Raw genomic sequence first — 17,297 nt, 5'->3', positions numbered from 1 at the left:
CGAAGGGGCTGAGCTGCCCTTCCCCAAAATGGGAAGCGGGGCTTGACAACACAAGAATACACACTGCTGCTGGATTACTGTGTGGAACCTGCACGGCTTGACAGTGAGCACACTGAACTCTCACACTTGACTTAATTATAGGCTGCAGTCATGCGCAGAAATAAAAGTCATTAGTAGATTAATTAAAGCTCAGCCAGAGAGCGCAGAAGAGTGCGCCGTCTGTGCCTTACTTTACGCACAGAAATGCACAGAAATCAACAAGTGGCTCATAGTCAGTGTGCATTGGGAATAGCTCAGATACTAAACTGCAATACACGGGGTTTTGTAACGAAGCTGTTTTGCGTGAAGTCATTAGCATTTGTAGTTTAAAAAACCAGCGGGGGTATAGGTTTTCTGAGAAATATTAACATGCTTCAACAGTGCTACTTGAAAAACAATTAGATTATTTGCTACTTCAATACGAATTTTGTTCATTTTCACAGAGTAAAAAACAAAAACAGATTGTAGATTGTCACTACAAATAAACAAAATTGTGGGCTCTTTGCATAAAAATGGGTACTGATATTAAATATATATGACATGGATTAGGATTAAAATAAAAACCTGTCTGTGTCCACAAAGCCACTTACGGTATAGTATTATGAATTATTTTTAGTAGTAGAGTAGCTGCACTCCCCCTGGTGGAGAAAATGTGTCACAACGACAATTTATACCAAGTCACCCAAATGGTAATCCACTGACTTGAACGTTGTGGTTCCAGTAGTGCGATTAGAGGAGCAATGAATCAGAGCGGTAATTCAACTGAGCATATTCATGAATCCATAAAGGGAAACATTTAGGCTCTTAAAAGGAGATAAAGCTCATATTTACCTGTTCACATGTTGAAAAGAAAAACAGCCTATTAACATTTTTTAAGGGATAGTTTCATTACATTTGTAATGAAACTATCCCTTAGATAGTTTCATTACACAGAGATTTACACCTCTGTGTAGGGACAGAGATTTACACACTGGACATCTTTGTACTGAAGGAGTAACCATGCAGCTAGAATGCACATTATAAGTGCTCTTCTGCAAGGCAAAGCTCACAGCAGGATAGTAAATCCTAAACTAATTGTACAGCTGAAAATGTCTTGTGTTACTCACTATCACATGCAATAATAGATGGAAAGTAAATCTTTTTTTTTTTAGAACAGCCTAAATGTGGAAAATGTCCTGTTGGTACACATGCTTGAAACTGAAAGTGATTGTTGTTTTCTGGCATGAATTCACATTTCAGTGAAAAAAAACAAAACAAGCAAACAAACAAAAACAAAAACTTTGTTCTTATAGGTTGATCTAATCATCACATTAGCTGTCAGTCAGGAAAAGACCATAGGATAGTTTGTTGTGGAAACCACATGGGACACAGTGTCTTTAATCACCAACGTCAGATCACAGAAAGCATCAAACACAGAGTTGATTCTATGCAACCTCGTGCAGTATCAACATGCTGTGCAACAGCCAGGTCAGACATGATGAAATTAGCTGAAATGACCAGCTGGTGTCACTACATTACAGCTTAAAAGGCCTCTGTTCATTTTCTGCTGCATGCCTACCTGCGTAAAGTCAATGTGGAATCCCTTTGTGCTCAGAAATAAAACATTAACCTTAGGGTTGTATTTGTCATCTTACATTTTGTTGTAAACCATCAATATTCACCTTAAGGTTGATAAAGAACCTCAGCCAAGGTGTGAGAGCTAAACAAGGCCTGGTTGAGTTAAGCCTCAAAAGTTGTTTCCTAAAATGTGATTAATTGCAACATTATTCTGTAAATTACAGATTATCTTTTTCAGGCATTAATTCTTTCAGTCATTACACACCAAGTAAAAACTGTGTATAGCGAATGGTTAATAAGTGATTCACTCTTTAACTATTCGCTTTGGTTTCCATTGGGTAACAAGAACCCAAGAAAGAGACAACTAGAATAAATAAATAGCATCCTGGATATTTAATTTATTCTTATTATTTTTGTGACTGTGCGATTAGCAGGTAGAAACTAAAGACAAGTTCATGAATACAAAGTAAAAGGACAAATAAATTAGATCTTTACCAACAGCTTTTATGGTGGCTTTGGCCTCGGCTCAAATGAAACTTAATTTCTCTGAATGAGTGGAGGTGGTGTGCTTGAGTAAGACTGTGCTACATTGGTGAGAAAGAATGCAGTGCGGATCGCGTTAGGCTCTGGGCATAAGCCACAGGCAGTTGTTGGTTGAAATACCTGTGATAAGGAAGGAGAAGTTCACCAAGATGCAGAGAAAGAATCTCAGGGAGGGAGGGAGAGAGCCAACCTCTGTATCTGTGTGTTATAGGAGGGAATAAAACAATGCAGTGTGACTACGAAAGGACGCCAGACTTGTTTTTCTTGTTTTGGCACATCCCAAGGAGGAAAGACATCCTCTCGCAAAACAGCCAAACTCACTACAGTCACTTGAGCAGGAGGAGTGGTGTCTTTACCCCGGATTCAAACACGCGAGACACACCAAAAGGTACGTTGATGTATGTCGGTTTAAAGAATTAGCTTGTGTAAAGTGTATGTGTGTGTGTGAGAGAGAGAGGGTGAGAAAGAGAAAGAGAGGGGGAAAAACAGAGGTAGGAACTGAGAGAGACAGATACACCTGTTAGATCTAGGACGGCTATCTTGTGTCAGTAATGTTTCTCAGAGGAGTACATTTGGGGCGGTGTACAAACAGGTGCTCAAAATGTCAGTGCGTGTATTTGCTTGCTGTTAATTGCATGAACTGCTGAAGGAGAAAGGCAGAAAGATGAGATGTCAGGATAGAAAGCTACTGTATGACCTGTAAAGGACAGCCTTTTAAGAAAAACTGAGCTGTGGTGGAGTTTCTCTGTCGCGCTTTGATTGTTGCATCATCTGCATACCATCTGGTATCTTTTCCTGTAGTGTACCTGTCACTTACCTGCATGTGAACATGCCAGTATGCACAATGCTGAATACTCGGCATTCTTACAATCAGCCTGTGGTATGTGCCATTGTTGTGCTCTTAATCATCTTTTCTTTTTGATGTAATGGGTATAATTAATATGACGCCAAGATGTCAGGCAGGCAAAGTTAATGAGAATCTTTTATATCATTGAAGACTAGTTATCTACATGTGAACGTTTAAAAACGCTAAGGACGAGAGATCAAATATAACAATTCAAGTGGGACAAGAAAGGAGACATAAAAAAAGGGTAAATGTCATTGCTGTGCTACCAAAACATCATTCCCCATTCTGTGTATATTACATTGAATTCTGTTTATGTCCACGTGAAACAGATGTCAACATCACTTCCATCGGTGCTCCCTAGAAAGCCTTCAGGTGTCCGAGTTATGGTCCTTAAAGGACAGCAGGAGCTTTCTGATGGGGTTCCTAACAAGTCTGGCAAAGGTACACTCCTCTCCAAGAATGTGGTGTTGGCAAAAACATGTGTTTCCATCTTTTGCATATGCTTTTTGTAAACTTTGAATTAATGGCCTTGTTCTATTTCTGCTCAGAGAATGGTACCAGTGGGGAGTCGAATCAGATCCCTCCACTGAATGCAGACAGAGAAGTGGTACGTACTCATACGCCTCTTTTTTGTATATATGAGTGGGTACAAACAAGACTTAGAAATTATCAACACAATCAGAAAATCACACACATATGAACAATAACCCCAGATTTATTATCTAAACTTTAGAAACAGTAAACCGATGTGGTGTAGTGTTCTTTAAAATCAAAAACAAGCGATATGATGAGAGCCTCGTGTGTGAATCATTCCTCAGGAGATTATGAACCACTGCTTTGACGATGTGGAGCGATTCATGTCGCGCTTACAACAGGCGGCAGAAGCCCAGACTGTCCTCAACCAAAGGAAAAAGAAAAACGAGAGGAAGACCAAGAAGGATAAAAAGACCCAAGAAGGTGAGGACCTCGACAATTTCTGACCAAAATAAATGACTTATATTGGAAACAAGGAAACCTGTCTCTTCGAGTGATACCGAAGAGCCAGATATGTTTTGGATAAGGTTGAAATTTAAAATGTAGGTTAGCAGATGAAAGTGAGCTTCAGACATGTGGAGGAAGGAGCGATTGACATTGACTCAATATTTTACACACTGAAACTCAACAGGCAGGATGAAAAAAAACCAAACATTCGGGTAACGCAGAAAATTCCTGCACATCGTGAGAATGTCTAAGACACAAGGCATGCAAGTACCTGAACACGTTTATGCACTGCTGTTTCTTCATATAGCATGATATTATTATGTTTTATATTGGGCACAATTAATGTCTGAGTCTGAGTCACTAAGTATTTCTCTTTTTGTCTAACTTGGCAAACTCATCTGGGTGTTTCCTAAATTAACACTGGGATGGACTAAAGGAAGGCTCTTATTAGTCATTACTTTGTCTTATACGAGCACTTGCTGTGACAAGCTAGAACAAAGGTCATGGTATGTTGTGCTTCTAGTATTTCTGTTCATTTCTACTTTTGTTTTTCAGAATTTTCCCCAAACTAAAGTGTTAGCATCCACATGATAGTCTGTATCATGCTCCAGATATACTCCGTTCAGTTCAATTTTATTTGCATAGTGACCAAGAAGCCCACAATAATACAGAGAAAACAGAAAAAAACAATAATCAAGTGACCCCCCCACCCCTCCCAATGAGCAAGCACTTTGGTGAAAGTGGGAAGGAAAAGCTCCCTTTTAACAGGAAGAGACCTCCAGCAGAACCAGGCTCAAGGACAGGGTGAAGGCTCTGCTTCCCATTGTACTTTTAAACACCATAAGAACCTCAAGTAACTGAGGAGCAAAGTGCTCTATTGGGGTGATATGTTACTATTTGGTCTTTAAGATAAGATGGGGTCTGATTACTCAAGACCTTGTATGTGAGTAGAATGATGTTAAACTTGATTCTAGATTTAGTAAATGTATCGGTAAAAGCAATACTTGTACGCTGTGGTTATAACAACCTTATGTTTTATGTCTATGGTGTATATATTTTGCTGTTCTGTGTGCAGATGGTTTGTTGACCATGAAAGCCAGTCCTCCCCCAGAAGAAGACTTTGTGAACATCTTTCAGAAAATCAAGTACTCCTTCAGTCTGCTGGTATGATTAGACTACGTTCTATTTAAGCATAAAGAGATTTCTTTGATAAATACAAAAAACAAAATTGATTTTTTTCAGGACCGCCTGAAGTCATATATCTCACAGCCCAATGCCCCAGAGCTGCTCCACCACATCTTTGTGCCTCTCAGACTGGTGAGACCTCATTTAGTGCTTTTTCTTATTTTCCTCTTTCTTTGATCTTTACTGTAGAGACCTCTCTCTTACAGATGGTGAATACCACTGGGGGGCCAGCATTAGCTGCATCCATCATCAGTCCTGCTTTGACCAATGGTGCCGTTAAACTGCTCCAGGAACATCTGACTTTAGAGGAAAATGAGCTGTGGACTTCACTGGGGACCAGCTGGACCTCACCCAGGTGTGTGTGTGTGTGTGTGTGTGTGTGTGTGTGTGTGTGTCAGCTTTACTAGAGACTGTGCACAACACGGTTTTAATGACAGGCTCGTTCCACTTTCTCCAGCTCCCACCTCGGTGTGACTGTTCCTCCGTATACACCTGTCTTTCTGGATGGGTGGAAGCCTCAGACTCATGACTCTACTGGCCAGCCTTTTGAAGATCCCATCGAGCTTCAGCACAAAGTAGATGCTTTCAATGAAACCAAGCAGAAACAAAGTCAGCAGGAAGAAGCTCAACAGGCAGCACAGAGCCCCAGGTAGGCCACTGAAGAAGTGTAAATACATACAAATAGAGCAAGACATTATTATGGTTTCATAGCAGTTGTGATTGTTTTTGTGGAGGCTGTATTCTTACTGGCTAGAATCAAATCAGTCAAATGCTTTTAGTGGCAAACCATGATTAAGATTACTGATATCTGGCTCCAATTTCATGTTTATTTTTTTTATGTTTTGCATATCTTTTAAATACTATCTGTTTTTCAGAGACGGAAATGGACATGCGCATGGTGAGAGCCATTACCGCTGCAGTTACGACTTTGTCGCCAGAAACAGCAGTGAACTCTCTGTGCTAAAAGGAGAAACACTTGAGGTACACACCCTGAAATATGGGTGGCGATCTGAATACAAAAGTAGAGTTTAGATCCAGGAGTACGTCACACAACTTGGCTAATGAGAGTCATCTTTCCGTAGGTGATTGACTCATCAAAACGCTGGTGGAAGTGTCGGAACAGCTATGGCGAGATAGGATTTGTTCCTTTTAACATTTTGGAGCCTGTGTCTGCTCTGAATAAGATGGAGAAAGATGGCTCAGTGGTGCACAGGGAGTCACAGGTATAAGACGACACACAGCTACACAAATACACAGAATTTTATTTGTGCCACTGCCTCAGAAACTGTACATACTGTGATTTCTTGGCTAATGTTGTCATGTAGTTTTTGTTCATTCCTGCTTTTTTTTTCCACAACAAAAGGCAGGTCCTGTCCCTCACTCAAAGCGCTTCTCATACACCCCATCAAGCGGGGGTCCCACTACAGCAACCCCAGCAGTGCGACCTCAAAGCATGGTTTTACCATCTACAAGGATGCAGGGAGATGAACCTGACAGAGGTAAATGAATATGGGCAGACAGAAACGTCATAAACACATACAGTGGGGCAAAAAAGTATTTAGTCAGCCACCGATTGTGCAAGATCCCCCACTTAAAATGATGACAGAGGTCAGTAATTTGCACCAGAGGTACACTTCAACTGTGAGAGACAGAATGTGAAAAAAAAAATCCATGAATTCACATGGTAGGATTTGTAAAGAATTTATTCGTAAATTAGGGTAGAAAATAAGTATTTGGTCACCTCAAACAAGGAAAATCTCTGGCTCTCACAGACCTGTAACGTCTTCTGTAAGAAGCTTTTCTGTCCCCCACTCGTTACCTGTATGAATGGCACCTGTTTGAACTCATCATCTGTATAAAAGACACCTGTCCACAGCCTCAAACAGTCAGACTCCAAACTCCGCCATGGCCAAGACCAAAGAGCTTTCGAAGGACACCAGGAAAAGTATTGTAGACCTGCACCAGACTGGGAAGAGTGAATCTACAATAGGCAAGCAGCTTGGTGTGAAAAAATCAACTGTGGGAGCAATCATCAGAAAATGGAAGACATACAAGACCACTGATAATCTCCCTCGATCTGGGGCTCCACGCAAGATCTCATCCCGTGGGGTCAAAATGATCATGAGAACGGTGAGCAAAGATCCCAGAACCACACGGGGGGACCTGGTGAATGACCTGCAGAGAGCTGGGACCAAAGTAACAAAGGTCACCATCAGTAACACACTACAACGGCAGGGAATCAAATCCCGCAGTGCCAGACGTGTTCCGCTGCTGAAGCCAGTGCATGTCCAGGCCCGTCTGAAGTTTGCCAGAGAGCACATGGATGATACAGCAGAGGATTGGGAGAATGTCATGTGGTCAGATGAAACCAAAGTAGAACTTTTTGGTATAAACTCAACTCGTCGTGTTTGGAGGAGGAAGAATACTGAGTTGCATCCCAAGAACACCATACCTACTGTGAAGCATGGGGGTGGAAACATCATGCTATGGGGCTGTTTTTCTGCCAAGGGGACAGGACGACTGATCCGTGTTAAGGACAGAATGAATGGGGCCATGTATCGTGAGATTTTGAGCCAAAACCTCCTTCCATCAGTGAGAACTTTGAAGATGAAACGAGGCTGGGTCTTCCAACATGACAATGATCCAAAACACACCGCCCGGGCAACAAAGGAGTGGCTCCGTAAGAAGCATTTGAAAGTCCTGGAGTGGCCTAGCCAGTCTCCAGACCTCAACCCCATAGAAAATCTGTGGCGGGAGTTGAAAGTCCGTGTTGCTCGGCGACAGCCCCAAAACATCACTGCTCTCGAGAAGATCTGCATGGAGGAATGGGCCAAAATACCAGCTACTGTGTGTGCAAACCTGGTAAAGACCTATAGTAAACGTATGACCTCTGTTATTGCCAACAAAGGTTATGTTACAAAGTATTGAGTTGTATTTTTGTTATTGACCAAATACTTATTTTCCACCCTGATTTACGAATAAATTCTTTACAAATCCTACCATGTGAATTCATGGATTTTTTTTTTCACATTCTGTCTCTCACAGTTGAAGTGTACCTCTGGTGCAAATTACTGACCTCTGTCATCATTTTAGGTGGGGGAACTTGCACAATCGGTGGCTGACTAAATACTTTTTTGCCCCACTGTATGAAAACTAAGAAAATTGACACGTTTTACTATTTCATGACATTTGAATTTGATGGCAGGAGCACATCTAGAAAAAAGTTGGTACAAGAAATGCCTGGAAAAGTAACCGGTACTAAAAAGAAATAGCTGGAGGAACATTTTGTAGGCAAGGATAACTGGCAACCAGTCACAAACATGAAATAAATCATCTATGAGAGGGTATAGTATCATCAAAAGATTCAGAGAAGCTGGAGAAATCTTAAGGGACAGGCTGAAAATCAAGTTAAAATATAGATTTGTGAAGTTTGCAAATCACTGGAATATGTTCTTATTTAAAGTTTTCAATCTTAAAATGTATTTAATGGTTTTAATATAAATTTAAAGTGTTTTTTTTATTATAATATAAGATGTATTTCTGCTTTGGAATTTAAGTTGCTTGGTATTACAAAAAGAACACTTTGTAAAGGGGAACGATATGTTCATATAAATATAACTTTTACTTTAGTTTGATATGTGTAAAATGTAATTCAGCAAAGGTCTAGTATAGATTTTTATTTCAGCTGACTAAAGTGTTTTTCATAATCAAAATCATGATGTTTATTGCATTATATGACATGAATTCCTGCTTTCACATAAATCAAACAGGCAAGGCTCATAGTTGTTGATGTTAAGCAATAAGTGCAACTCCAGCTACAACTGTACAGGTGTATATAAATGCAGTTGTTTTTCTTCTTTGTACAGTTCTGATAATGAATGATGAGCTTCTACAAAGGATAGCCCGGAGAAGAGGCTCATTTAAACAGACAGCTGATAACTCTACACCTCTGAACTATGACTCTCCATCTTCTGAGGTGGCAGCCTGGCTTACTGCCAAAGGCTTCAGCGCAGTGTGAGTACTCCACAAACATATTTGTTCATATTAGCTAGAGTTAGTACTCAAGCTCCACTAAGGAATAGCATGTTTAAACATGCTGTTTAATTTTTATATTATATTGGTTTTGCGCATTAGCACTAGCACTCCTGCTAGCCAGGAGATAAATGTGTGCAATACTGCAGATGTAGGTTTCAAAAACCCTGAAGTTGTATAAGGATTAAAATAGCTTAAGTATTGTAGCTTTACTGTTTATCATAGCTTTACTGGGTAATGAATTGGACTTAAAAGTCAAGTTCTTCTTTAGAAATTAAAAGGTGAATATTAAAAATAGGATCTTTTTCACAGTGAAAGCACAAAAATGCTGATCTTGTAATTCATTCCTGCTCAGCACTGTTGAGAGCCTGGGAATTTTAAACGGAGCGCAGCTGTTCTCCCTAAATAAGGAGGAGTTTGTTGCAGTGGCACCAGAAGAGGGTGAAAATGTTTACAGCCAGATAATGGCAGAGAAGACTCTGCTTAAGGTTTGTTCCCTATTTTTTTTTTTTATCTGGATGTACTAGTTTGTGTGTATGTGTGTATTTGCAAAGATATGCTTGGGTGAGTGTTGAGTCATTTGTTTGCTCAGCCTTGACTTATGCACAGACTTACATTATTGCCACTGCCCCAAACTGATTAAAGATTTACAATGGCAAAAACGTGAGCAATTTCAAATTGAATGCACTCCTGTATAAATTAGTTTTTAAAATGTGGTCATAGTTTCATTTAAGTGGAAGTAAATGCCAAACACAATCTATTTGAAGTATTTGCAACATTTAAATATTTACAAATGAACATACCTATTCACATACCTGATGTGTCTAAATCTGATTTTCTTTTAAAAATATGATCAAGAACTTTAATTTCATTAAGAAGTGAAAACAAATTATATCTTCTGTCCTCCCCAGAATGCACAAAAACTTTAGAACTGGATGCTTCGATGGATCCAAGAGTTAAAGATTAACTCACAAAGAAAGAGTGATGTATTGTAACAGAGTTAAAATATCCTTTAATACAGATGTGACATGAATGCTTATTTGATATAGAGGTAATGCTCATATTTTAATCACAGAGTCTGCTAATTTATCAACAAAAACAACAGATTTTAGAAGAAATTCTATTTAAATACTCTGGGAACCAATTTGTTGTTGTTGTTGTCGTCTGGTTTTTAGTTTGACATGTTTGTAATCTTCATGCAGGTTTAATTGTATTCCTTCCATGCAGTGCATGATTTTTTATTTTTTTTTTACAGCTAACATATTTGTATGACAGTAACCCCCCAACCTAAAATATATGCTGTCTTTCAATGCTTATAACCCTGAAATACCATAATTTACAACACTGAGATATGTGTGTGTGTGTGTGTGTGTGTGTGTGTGTGTGTGTGTGTATAAAGATGGCTAGCTATATATATATATGAATATGAACTGTATTTCATTATGTTGCTTGTTGTTATATATAAATTATACATAAAAAGATGGCAATTGCATATAGACTCCTCACTTTAATACTTAAGAAATTTTGAAGCAGTGCAAAGAGTTAAAACATGATTAAAAATAACCACGAGAAAGCGATACTACAAATGTAAACTCACATAAAAACTCTGATACCTGATAGCAGTTAGTTAACATTATGGGGGAAACTCTTGTTTAATTTCTTGAGAGGTAGAAAGATTATTTCATGTTTTCAGTTTAAAAAAAAAAAATGTATCACAAAATTTCAAATCACATATAAAATTGCACACACACACACACACACACACACACACACACTCTTTGTTAGACCAAATGCATATAACTATTAACCAGAAACAATGCACTCATCAGTCACAAAAATCAAGACCAGCTGTCTAATATTGTAGACCCATTATGATACAAAAACAGCTCTGATCAGTCTTCTAACTGGACCCTGTAGTATCAAGCACCAAGACATTAGCAGCAGATCCTTCAAGTCTTAGCCTAAAAGGTTGTATTTCTGTGCGTTAGACTCGTTTTTCTGGCACGGCCCACAGATACTCAATCAGATCATAATCTGAGGAATTTGGAAGCCAAGTCAACACTTCGAGCTTTCTGTCATGTTCTTCATACCATTACTGAATTATTTCTGCAAAGTGGGTAGATGTATTACTCTGCTGGAGTAGGCAGGCACACTGAAAGACTTGCAGATCAAAAAAAAAAAAAAAAAAAGGTAGAGAAACATTTTTTGCCCGTGATCGTTTTGTGTTTCTTTGTGATCCAAAACTCGCATCTGTTTGTGTGGACTTTGTATCTCATTATGGCTGTTTGCAAACTTTACAGCCATTCTGCACCTAAACATTGCTCTCTATTTGCAGAGATTTTCTAACTTTTTGGTTGTTGTTCATTTTTCTTTCTTTGAAAAGATAGTTACCTTCATGAATGAAGCAGAAACTGACAAGCAGAGGGTCTAGATCAGGAGCCGCTTAGCCTTTGGGGTACCTTAAGTGCATGCCCAGTAGTCCCAGTCAGTATTTTTCCATGGCTGTAGCTGGTTGGTGTATAGCAATAATAATCCAATGCTAAGACTAAGATGCCTACTGTATTATATGTACATATGCGTAGTTGGTATTCTAAAATCTCACATTTGCTTTAGCAAAAATCTTTTGATTCTTAGTGCACTTAATGAGGTAAATTACTTAGAGAGAGAAACTGTGGTGGCACTGTCATTAGGCAGCAGGAGAAGAGGTAGTTATTACTGATTCTCACTGCCTTGAACTGTCAAGCATCTTCAGTCCTCCATCATGTTGCCCTGGTTGCAGCATTCCCAGTTCAGGAGATCCTTTCCCTGAAACCACAGCTGGATCTCCCGTCGAGCACCCTCCAGTGAATCACTGGCATGGACAACGTTCCTTTAAGTGACCAACACACATGGTTACTGTACTGCCACGTCATAAAAGCACATACCTTCATAGGCTTTAATGTTAAAAATCAGTTTTATGTCACAAATATCAGCACACATAATGAAATGAAATAAAGTCAGGTTACCTGCTGACATGGACGCTGAAATCTCCTCTGACTGTGCCCGCCTGGGCTTCAGTTGGGTTAGTGTGTCCTACCATTTTACGTGATGTCTGGACTACATTGGGCCCCTCCCATACCTAAATAAAAGTAAAGCAGCATGTGTTGGCAAGACTGATAAACCTACTGAAGAACTATAACAAGAATAAGCAGAAAAGTAACAAGGAGAAAACCAGGAGTATCCTCGAAAGAGGCAGACAGAGGAGCACTCACCATGACCACCACAGGCCCTGAGGTCATGTAATGCTGCAGACTAGGATAGAAGGGCTTAGCTCTCAGCTCACGGTAGTGCTGAGACAGGAGATCCTCAGACACCTTTCAAACAGAGACAGATTCAACAAGAAACTTGCAGATCACACACACACACACACACACACACACACACACACACACACACACACACACACACTTCAAACTCTTATACCTGCACCATCTTCAGGCCAACCAGCTTGAATCCCCGCTGCTCAAACCGGTGAATTATTTGCCCGACAAGACGGCGTTGAACTCCATCTGGTTTCACGGCTATGAGAGTCCTCTCCCTCACATCTGGAAGACCTGATGTGAGCAGACACAAAAGAGGAGCAATGGTTGTTAACCATACTGCAGGGAAGACTATAAAAAATACCAAACTAAAGTCTGCAGGTGTCTCAGTTTATAAATGTGTGGTATTTATCATATCAACATTTATCATATCAACACACACGCACGCACAGACGTGCATTTGTGTGTGTGTGGGACACAACGTCCCCACAACACAATAAACTAACGCGCGCATGCGAGTTTGCACCCCTAAAACAGACCAACAACCCTCACTGAACAAAACTGCATATGAGAGGTATGGCTTTTGTTTAGCTACAGAACACACAGAATAGAAGCTGCACACAGCCCCTTATGAATGACTGCACGCTATCAATTATTCACACGTGACTATCCACGAGAACTGCAGTCTCCTTGCATCTTTAAGACCGGCTGTGACAGCGAAATACAGCGACACCATAGCGGGCTGGATGGAAGTCTGGTTCTGGCACAGAGGTTTGGGTGTGTTGTATGGGACTTGCGTTTTGTGTGTCGGTATTGCGCACCGTTTAACTTTTGTACCCCTAACCTAGTTCCAGTTCATGACCCGAGCTTTTGGCAAGCAAGTTTGTTTTCCCAAATGTGCCCGTTAAGTTTGGGTCAAATAAACTTTGCCTTGGACTCTGCGCCTTGGACCGAGTCTAACAGACTAAAGTTTGTTAGACTCGGTGCTAACAGAAATCTTTTAAAATCGGTTTCGACAGTGACAGTTTGAGTGTCATTTTCACTATGTAAAAATCGCGTATTCAAGATACTGTGCACATTTTTAATTCGCAATTCATGAACATTCACTTAAAAACATAAAATTTGCATCCAACTGCTTTAAATCGCCACTTCTTAACAAACGAATCGCGTAAGTTCTATCTGAAGGACTAATACTTATCTACTATGCAAAACATATGGCTTTACTTAGCAGCTGGTACAAAATGAGTCACTTACTTGATTTGTTTCTTCGCCAGGTAGATCTGTATCCACCCCACAGCTGAGAAGGAAAACCAGGTAACAGACCTTTTGTGGATTCTTGAGTCCTCCAATAAAAGTGTTGGAGAAGTCTGTTAAAAACGCGCAGCTGCAGCATGGCCGTAATGTGACGTGCGTTTTATCAGCCTCTACTGAGTGAAGTCAACCCTCATCAATAAAAACTCACGAGTGATCCCTCTGTGCGTCTCTCCTCATTGTCACTCAATCTGAAATTTAACTCCAGTGATGCCAGACCTGTGTTAGTTCTCCGTACACGCGTGCGTCACTCAAAATCTCCCTTCGCTTTCAACCCGATGGATTTCAAAAGAAACACATAAATCTTATTTAGTTGATATTTTCGCCTTTCTGCAGGTGAAATCCAGCTCAGTTTAAGAGCTGAACACTGATCTTGCTCTTCACTTTGCCCTTTTTTTGTTGAAAATGTGTATTTCTAAATAATAACAAAACACTTAGGAGACGCAAAGCAGAAGCAAAGATATGTTAAAATGGCCATTTTATGACCATTCAGCCTCCGAAATGCATCTTTTTGTTGTTTTAAAGTAACATCTGTACTTGCCAGATGTCTGTTAGTCATTCAGCCTCCACAACTCACATTTGCAAATCTGTGATTTTCTTTAGATCTGGCACTTACCGCAATTTACAATTGCAACTGTTAGGTGGTATTTCAACAAAAATATTTAAATGACCTGTGGATGTAACTAGAACTTCACTGAAATTAAGGATTTGATCAGCATCAAATACAAGCTTAACAAATTGGATATACAGGGCTGTATGAAAAAGTATTTGTCGCCTTCCTGGTTTCTTAGTTTTCTGAGTATTTGTCACTCTTTCATATTTTAGTTTATCAAACAAATTTTAATATTCGACAAAGATAGTTCAATCAATTACAGCAAGTCGTCAAGGTCTGAAGCAGCAAAGCAGACTCAGACGGTCACACTACCACCACCATGTTTGACTGTTGGTATGATGTTCTTTTTATGAAATGCTGTTCTAGTTTTTTGCAGATGTAACAGGACTGAAACCTTCTAAAAAGTTCAGGTTTCTTTCTTGAGTCCACAGAATATTTTCCCAGAAGTCTTGGGGATCATTAACATGGTTTTTGGTAAATGTGAAATGAGCCTTAGAGTTCTTTTTGGTATTCTTCTTTGAACTCCTGTGGAGGCTTTTTTGCCTGGACTCTTTCTTATTGTTGAATCATGAACTAGATGTTGTTCTGGGTTATATGTGAACACCTGGACGAGTCGTCAGTGCACTCACCATTCACCACTGTTTCAAATTTTCTCCATTTGTGGATAATGGTGTCATGTGCTGCTTTTTCTTTGTTTTTTTGCGTATCTTACTTTGTCAGACAGGTTCTGGTTAAGTGATTTCTTGATCCAACAGGTCTGGCAGTAATCTGTCCTGGGTGTGGTGAGTGAAACTGAACTCAGCTTTCAAAAAAAAAAAAAAAAGAAAAAAAAAAAGGAAAAATGTGGTTAATCACAATTAACTCATGATTCATGAAGGTAGGTTTGGATAACTTTTTTCCATTAATAAGTTAACTCATGATTTAAAAACCGAAATCGGGAAGGGGAAACATACTTTTTTTCCTGTCACAGCATATCTCAGTGGCAACAGGTCTTATGGAGTGATGAACTCACTTTTGAAAACTTTGGTTCAAGTCATTTTCAGTAATATAGAGGTGGTCAGGATAAATGTACAACAGTGAATGTCTAGTCATTTGTAACATGGTGAAAGGGTTGAGGAAATTATGAATGCAGAAAAGTAGTCAGATTATCATCCAACATGAAATACCACCAGGCAACAGCTTCATTAGTCAGCATGACAATGATCACAAAGGAGTGTAGCAAAATCATACCTGGATAGAAAAACACAAAATGGAGCACTTAGATGAGACATGGATCGGCCTCTCCAGAGCCCAGACTGCAACATTACTGAAGCAGCGTGGCATCATGTTGAAAAAGGACAGGAAAAATGCAGCCAACATCCAGAGAAGAGCTTTGAACGTGCTTCAAGAAGCCTGAAGAGAACTATTCCTGAAGACTAATTAGGTACATTACAAGACAGCGTGACTAAGAGAGTTCATGGTAAATGAACTGGTTCTTATATAGCGCTTTTCTACTCTGAGGACTTAAAGCACTTTATACAACAAATTCATTCACCCAATCACTTTTTTTCTAAAGTGTTAAGTGCTCCGTATCTAACATCCAGACACTTTCACACTCCGATAGATGCATCGGAGAGCAACATGGGGTTAGTATCCTGACTGGAGCAGAACCACCAACCTTCCAGTAGCTGACCTGCTCTGCCACCTGACATACAGCCACGCCAATACAGACAGTGCAGACGTATAAAGTTGGTCATATTGACTTCAGTTTTGTTAAAATTCCCTTATATGTGGATTTATATTTGCAGATTTTTCAATAAACTGCTGCTCCCTTTAAATTTTCCTAAGAATCATCTTTTTTGCAGTCTAGGCTTGACGCTGACTAGACTGCACGGTACTAATCAGCATCAAGGTGAAATTTTGTAACCAAAATCCTCTCTTATCAAACTGAGTGCACTTGACAGAGTCCACTAAGCAGTCACATTTAATGTAAGCTTAGGATACACAAAGCCAGACAACATTAGAGCCATGTCTTTGCTGCTTGAGTTTGTGACATCTTTTCATAATTTATGAAAATGCACCATTGTTCTTTTCCACCTTGTACATGTGAGTCTGCACATATTTGTCATGTGATTGATTTTATGTGATGTCATGTTTCAAGGCTTCTGTTGGTTTTTTTCTTAGAGTTAAGACATGTTCTGCCTGATCCAGTGGATCAGAAAAGGAACATTTTTTGCATATTACTGTCATGGCATGCCACACATGGTAAGCTCCACACCTCACCACCTGTTGATTCACTTTAGTTTAATTTACAGTCACTACTTTAAAATATTCTATTTATTGTTCAATATTGTTTCTTTATTAAATGTATTTATTTTTCCATCACACCTTCCAATGTTTATATGGCGTGCACACATATTAACCTTGCAAGGTCAAAGTTCTGTTTTATGTTATATTAATACATCTTTCTTTGTTTGAGTTACCTGGGGGTTGGCTTCTCCTGTCTGGCAAAAGGTGTGGCAAAGGGCTGCCAGACCTGAAGTACCACTGACAGCCTAATTGGATTGCACCACATGCTTCATTGCCTGGGGGGTGTTTCATGTTTGTTTCATTGTTTTGTATTAGTTGGTTATATGGCAGCCATCTTGTTTTCCCCCGTGTGTGTCATTTGGTTTAGCTAAACCGGTATTTAAGTTCCCCTGTGTGTCATTTCAGCAGGTCAGTTTATCATATGTTTGTTTGAGGTTTTGTTAATTATTATCTTGAGTTTAGTCTATTGAGTTGACCTCTTTTATTGGTCTGCCTGTTTAAGTTTTGGCTTTGTTAAATATGTTTTCATATTTTTGGGTCAATAAAACCCCTTTGTTGAATTAAAACCACCTGTGTCCTTTATGCTTTACTGCTTGGTCCC

The 17,297-nt window shown here is 39.5% G+C and overlaps 2 protein-coding genes across 2 annotated transcripts; one reads left to right on the top strand and one right to left on the bottom strand.

The window, feature by feature from the left end:
• Nucleotides 1-36: 36 nt before the first annotated feature.
• eps8l1a (EPS8 signaling adaptor L1a) lies at nt 37-10,585 on the top strand. The gene is made up of 15 exons (XM_082530713.1): nt 37-103; nt 2,351-2,527; nt 3,316-3,427; nt 3,535-3,593; nt 3,805-3,943; nt 5,043-5,131; nt 5,210-5,284; nt 5,359-5,507; nt 5,610-5,801; nt 6,028-6,133; nt 6,235-6,375; nt 6,516-6,651; nt 9,019-9,166; nt 9,540-9,672; nt 10,096-10,585. Exons 3-15 carry the CDS (start codon nt 3,316-3,318, stop codon nt 10,111-10,113), a joined length of 1,497 nt encoding a protein of 498 aa, XP_082386839.1. The 5' UTR covers nt 37-103; nt 2,351-2,527; the 3' UTR covers nt 10,114-10,585.
• A 13-nt stretch (nt 10,586-10,598) lies between these two features.
• On the bottom strand, nt 10,599-17,289 carry nme4 (NME/NM23 nucleoside diphosphate kinase 4). Its single transcript, XM_082530714.1, has 5 exons — nt 13,738-17,289; nt 12,647-12,777; nt 12,436-12,537; nt 12,190-12,302; nt 10,599-12,053 (listed from the first exon to the last, which is right to left on the bottom strand). The coding sequence occupies exons 1-5, from the start codon at nt 13,874-13,876 to the stop codon at nt 11,933-11,935; spliced, it is 606 nt and encodes a 201-aa protein (XP_082386840.1). The 5' UTR covers nt 13,877-17,289; the 3' UTR covers nt 10,599-11,932.
• Between the last annotated feature and the right edge of the window lie 8 nt (nt 17,290-17,297).

Source organism: Aulonocara stuartgranti (genome assembly GCF_965226115.1).
Source record: "Aulonocara stuartgranti genome assembly, chromosome: 4".
In the NCBI taxonomy this organism is placed as follows: domain Eukaryota; kingdom Metazoa; phylum Chordata; class Actinopteri; order Cichliformes; family Cichlidae; genus Aulonocara; species Aulonocara stuartgranti.
This window is presented reverse-complemented; position numbering and strand designations above follow the sequence as displayed.